A 5,572-nucleotide genomic window follows, 5' to 3' on the forward strand; every position below is an offset into this window, starting at 1 on the left:
TATCCTTCAAACACAGACTGTAGACCCCTCTGTCTGCTTCTCTCTGGAATCACTCTTTCATTTTTCCAAAAATATGATAATATTTCTTCAGGGAGTGCAGTTAGTTGCAGTGTGGGCTCCATGCTTACTGCAACAGCTTGACAGATCATCAAGAGGTGGGGCTTAGGGAAGGGTCAACTTCTGTATGAATTTGCAAAAACAATGACGTGTGAACACACACACACACACACACGCACACACACACACACACACACACACACACACACACACACACACACACACACACACACACTACCTGTTCTTTAGCACTGTCTATCACCACCAGATCTGCTCCTCTCTCCTTGCAGTCCTGTCTGGCTTCATCCCAGGAACCAGACTTAAAAGAGACGAAATAACAGGAACAACTGAACACCATCCATCCTGCAGGACACCTTCTCTCTGTAAGAAACAATAAAACCTTGAAAAAATCATACCAGAATAAGGTAGTTTTCAATGTATACATGCACATATCTAATTATTATTGTTGCAGGTACAACCAGTGTAGTTAGAAAACATAATTAAGCCAAGACTAAGATTAAAGAAACAAGATTAAAACATTAAAACACAGTTGAGCCTTTGAAGGAGTTTTTTTTACATACACGAATAACTCTTATGACTACAAGGTGTCAAAGTGTCACATGGATCCTGTGCAATCTGGGGCCTGCAGTGTCTAAAATCTACACCCTTGATTAACACCTACCCTGCCCTGAAGGCAGAAAATGTCACACCAATATGTGATAAAACTCATCTGTTTATGGTAGATACATTTTGCAGAACTGAGATAACACAGCTCTACTTCGACAATGCTGAGATTATTTCTGTGCCACACTTACCCAGCCAGTTCCGCTCTTTGGTCATTTCAATGAGGCTGACATTCAGCTGGTCTCTCTCTTCAGTCAGGGCAGACGACTTGTTGTAACTGACCTGGAGACGCTCAGTCAGGTTGGCTTTGACAGAGGAGAGCTCTGCAGCCGAACGCCGTGAGGAGTTGTGATCTAAAATTAAAGAAGACACTGTTATACAGGATCTCAGAACCAGATGTCAAATAATTTGAAACTGCATCAAGTGAGGTGTACGAGTGGTAGATTAAAAGATGACCAGTTTTTGTTTTTAATTCATTGCTTGTTTTTGCGGATTAACTACCACACTCCTGTGAATCTCCTACCGTACATTTGTTTTTGTTTTATTACCCATTACAGATGTGTTTTCAATTAACTGGACCCTCTTCTATGGTATGTTCCTTCCTCAGCTAAAGCATATCTAATACAACACGTCTACATGTAGAGCCCCGTTTCCACCAAACACTTTCAGTATGGTATCTTTGGAGCCTTCAGACATGGTACCTAGACCCGAGCGTTTCCCCTCAAACAGTACTCTTAAATGTGGGCGAAGTTGTTGTCACTCACTGCTCCGTCCAGCACTCGCTGTATTTCCTCACTACCGGTGACACAGAGGGAAGTCTGCATCTCATTTATCGTCCACAGAATGAGGCTGCACGCCGACATTTTCAGAACAAAATAGAACAGGCTGCAGGCTGTGTTGAAATCTTTAAAAATAGCAGGTTTGTGCATTTACTCCTTCTCAGGCAAACTCAGGGTTTTAGTGTTGCCGTAGCCCACAGGAACAATGCTCCACGACACTTTTTTTTTCTCTAAGTGAGGATTGAGGATTAGAATATATGCAGTTTACTAACAAAACTCTCCACAGTGTGAACAGTGGTTACATGAGCCTCAAAACCAGACACAACTCAGCTCTGAGCAGAGTGACCGTCCTCTATTGACCAATCAGAATGCAGTGTTCACAGCTCTCACAGAGACTGTCCCCCCAGAAATGGGGGACGGTACAGAACGGTTCTATTGGTACCATCGACAACTGCACTGCACTGCTCAGTGGAAACAGGGCTTATGTCTCTTGTACCCCCTCTTGCCTTTAAAAGTCAATAAAACACAAACTACTTTTTGCACACAGAAACAGTTACTGTATTACACAAGTCAAAATGTTTCCTAATTCTACTCAATGAACAGTTTCTGAATGAGATCAGACTCACAGTGGACACTGAGGCCGATGAGCCCAGCCAATAGGAAAACACTGAGCAGCCCCAGGCAGAGAACAACAGCTCCATTAAATTGCCTCTCTGAGCTCTTGCGACCTGAACAAAGAGAAGACTGAGTAGTGAATACAGTCAGTGATACAACACTAAGACCAGGTGATGGTCATACAACAGATGACAACATTCAGATCTTACCTGTGGGATTTGTCGAAGCTCTCGGGCCAACAGACTTGTCATATGCAACATTGGCATAGATTTCCTCCATCGCTAACAAGCTGGCAACCTTTTACCTACAGGATCAGCTCTGCAGCCACACACTGCACTTCACAAAAATGATGCAAGTCTGGTTGGTTTCAATATGTCAATTTTAGCCTTTTGAGGAAGTCACAAGTCGCAGAGGCGGTGGTGCTGATAGAGGTGCTAACTGTGGTTGCCATGACAATCCTCTGCCACGTTCTTTCTGTCTATCTATCTATCTATCTATCTATCTATCTATCTATCTATCTATCTGTCTATCTATAACCTATGAAAAATGGGAACAAAACAAAAGTGTTGCGTTTAAGTTTCGGTGTAGTGAACATACTTGAGAAATAAATCTAACTCGGGCACGCTTGAGGCGCAGTACTTGTACATGGAAGTGTTTTATATGGTAATGTTTTTAGTGAAAATTCATGTGTTTGGGAAGTACTGAGCATACGACTGGATAAATTAGACGAAGGAGAGATATCGTTTTGCACTTATTAAACATGTTCCCCAGTGACTTAAATCCATGAAGAATGTTCACCGTTTTTGGATTCTAAGGTCACCATGAAGGCAGAAGAAGAAAAAAGTTTTCTTCAAAAATTCAAGGTAACGTGGTGAGGAAATGATACACAAATGGTCATTTTGCAGGTGAAGTGTTCTTTAACGGGGAAAATGGAAGAAACCGAGGTATTCTTTATGACATTTTTTGGGGGGTTGTTTTTCCTTTTCCGAAGCGAGGGTCTGAGGACTGATGATGTCGTAAGCTGTGTACAGCTCCTCACCTTGAGGCAAATTTGAGGCAAACTAAGAAGCTGTTGTTAGGATGCAATGAACAGCAATTAAATACTTGAACACAGTATCTGTCTTTGTTATTTATTGCCTGCAAACAAGAGCTAATTATCAGCTCCCTGGGGAAGACACACATGGGACTTAAGAGACATGAGTTACACTGCAGGGTGGGGTGAAGAGGACTGTGCACATATCATAGCCCCACAAGGTTATGCTTGGGCTACCTGGGTGCCAAGTGGGTATGGGCCCAAAATGGGCATCTTATCTGGGACCCACTGGGGCAAACCAACGATGTGGGCAATTGGCATGGGGCCAATATGGAACCCATGAGCAGTCCCATATAGGACCCATATGTCAGCCTATTTACTACCCACATGGGCCCCACGTGCTGGCTGGGCGGTTACAGAAAATGAATGAATGCATGAGAAGTGTGCAGAAATTATTGGTAGTTGTAGAAAATAATTGTATTGACTAAATTTGTATACAACCTGTCACCTTGATTCCAATTTCTGATACATGAATTAGCCTAACTGGATTAGTTTAAAGATTAAAAAACAAATAGAAAACATAATGACTAAAATGTCATTAAGTTTCATTGACTAAAACATTTTGAATTTTCGTGGACTAAAAGTAGAGTACAACTATGAAGGATAAAAATGACTAAAATGTCACTAAACCTAATGAGTATATTAGTCTCAAGACTATGACTAAATCTGAAATAGTTGTCAGAATTAACACTATAGTCCACAAACCAATGGGTGACGTCATCTTGGCTATGTGCGTAATTTCATACAGTCTATGTTTTTTAAATAAAAGTCTTTTGACAGTGATCTTGTGACACACTATTAATAGTATAAGGAGACAATGACACTCTTGTTGCCATTACTGATGCTTTGATTTGACAGAATTCTCAGCGTAAACAAAAACATTTTCAGTTGATGCAGAAAAATTCACAAGAATGCAGGACATGAAGTGTTTGATGCTCAGACCCTATCCCCTCTTTTTTGGGGGGGGGGGGGTTCCCTCCTATGTTGATGTGCACAGAGTAATCCACCCATATGCAGAAACAATGCTACTCATTGTGTCGAGAGAAGTCTACCGATCCAGGAGAATCAAAAGTAGCACTCTAGAAGTTTTGGCAATGGTTTCAAAAACATTAAGGATCACCCAGCGCTGAAACTGGAACTTTATTAAAATAGCTGCAGTGGATAGATGACTGCCCAGCCAGCATCTGCATGTGGGGCCCATGTGGGTAGAAAATGGGCTGGAATTTGGGCCCTGTATGGGATTGTCCATGGGCTCCATATTGGCCCCATGCCAACTGCCCACATCGATGGCATTACCCATGTGGGCCCCACATGGTTGTGATAGGGCTACCTGGGTACTAAGTGGGTATGGGTCCAAAATTGGCATCTTATCCTGGAGCCCACTTAGGTAAACCCACCCATGTGGGCAATTGGCATGGCACCCATAAACAATCCAACACATACAAATGCTGGCTGGGTGGCTCTCAAGGGAGTTCCAGGGGGTCCCCAGAAAACTATACACTATAGAAGTAAGAACCAGTCTTACTTGTCATTTTATATGTCTCTATGTAAATAAAGTCTAATTCTAAATAAATTAAACCTTTCAAACACCTCTACAACTTTGGCTGTGCTTAAAAAATCCAACCATCCAAGAATATAAAATATAAGTGCCCCACCTTCTAAGTTGCCTCGTCACATATTGATGTTTGGTCATGGACTTTCCACGTCCAGATACGATGTGAAAGGTAGGTCATGGACTTTCCACGTCCAGATACGATGTGAAAGGTACCCTGGGTGTGTTGGTTGTTGACGTTCTGAGATGCTGTGTCAAGTTCTGCCTGTTACATGCATTGTCTTCTTTCAAAATACACTTCCGTTTTCACAGGAAATTTAACGTTTACATACAGTCTGTTTCAAAATAAAAGCACTACGTCAGTACAACAACTTGAATTGAGGTTTTTTTTTTTCCTCCAACAACTAACGCACATGGTTAGGTTTAGGAAAAAAGAACAGGGTTTGGCCTTCTAATCTTACCGGATGCAAACACCGCTCTCCTGGGTGAACGTTGGTGTTTGTTGGACCCATCCACTACATCTCCCACCCCCCCAACTTGGACTTTCACCCCTTAAATTTCTTTGTTGTTCTGCTGCATTTCTCCCCGATGCACTGCCCTGCGTCATTAAACTGTAACAGTGACCGTCCTCGTATCATGCGGACGTTAAAGGAGGTAAAGGCTCAGCCCCCTCTTTACCACCACAGTCTGGCACAGCGTCCACATCATTTATGGCTTGCAAACAAGAGCCTCCATGTACACCCGGGAAGACGAGAAATCGGTTACACTGCGTGTTACACTTGAATATTATTCTTTGAAACAAACAGGTGCATGTTTATCAGTAAAGTCAGGAAACACACACACACACACACA

The 5,572-nt window shown here is 42.3% G+C and overlaps 1 protein-coding gene across 1 annotated transcript in view; it reads right to left on the bottom strand.

Annotated features, from left to right (window-relative positions):
• Positions 1 to 2,419, bottom strand: part of LOC126393471 (macrophage mannose receptor 1-like) — a 13,724-nt gene extending 11,305 nt beyond the window's left edge. The window contains exons 1-4 of the mRNA XM_050049657.1: positions 2,285 to 2,419; positions 2,087 to 2,188; positions 873 to 1,034; positions 296 to 438 (exon numbers count right to left, since the gene is read on the bottom strand). Coding sequence (XP_049905614.1) covers positions 296 to 438; positions 873 to 1,034; positions 2,087 to 2,188; positions 2,285 to 2,354 — 477 coding nt within the window. The 5' untranslated portion in view covers positions 2,355 to 2,419. The remainder of the gene's footprint in view (positions 1 to 295; positions 439 to 872; positions 1,035 to 2,086; positions 2,189 to 2,284) is intronic.
• Positions 2,420 to 5,572: the final 3,153 nt, after the last annotated feature.

Source organism: Epinephelus moara, chromosome 7 (assembly GCF_006386435.1).
Source record: "Epinephelus moara isolate mb chromosome 7, YSFRI_EMoa_1.0, whole genome shotgun sequence".
Taxonomy (NCBI): Eukaryota; Metazoa; Chordata; class Actinopteri; order Perciformes; family Serranidae; genus Epinephelus; species Epinephelus moara.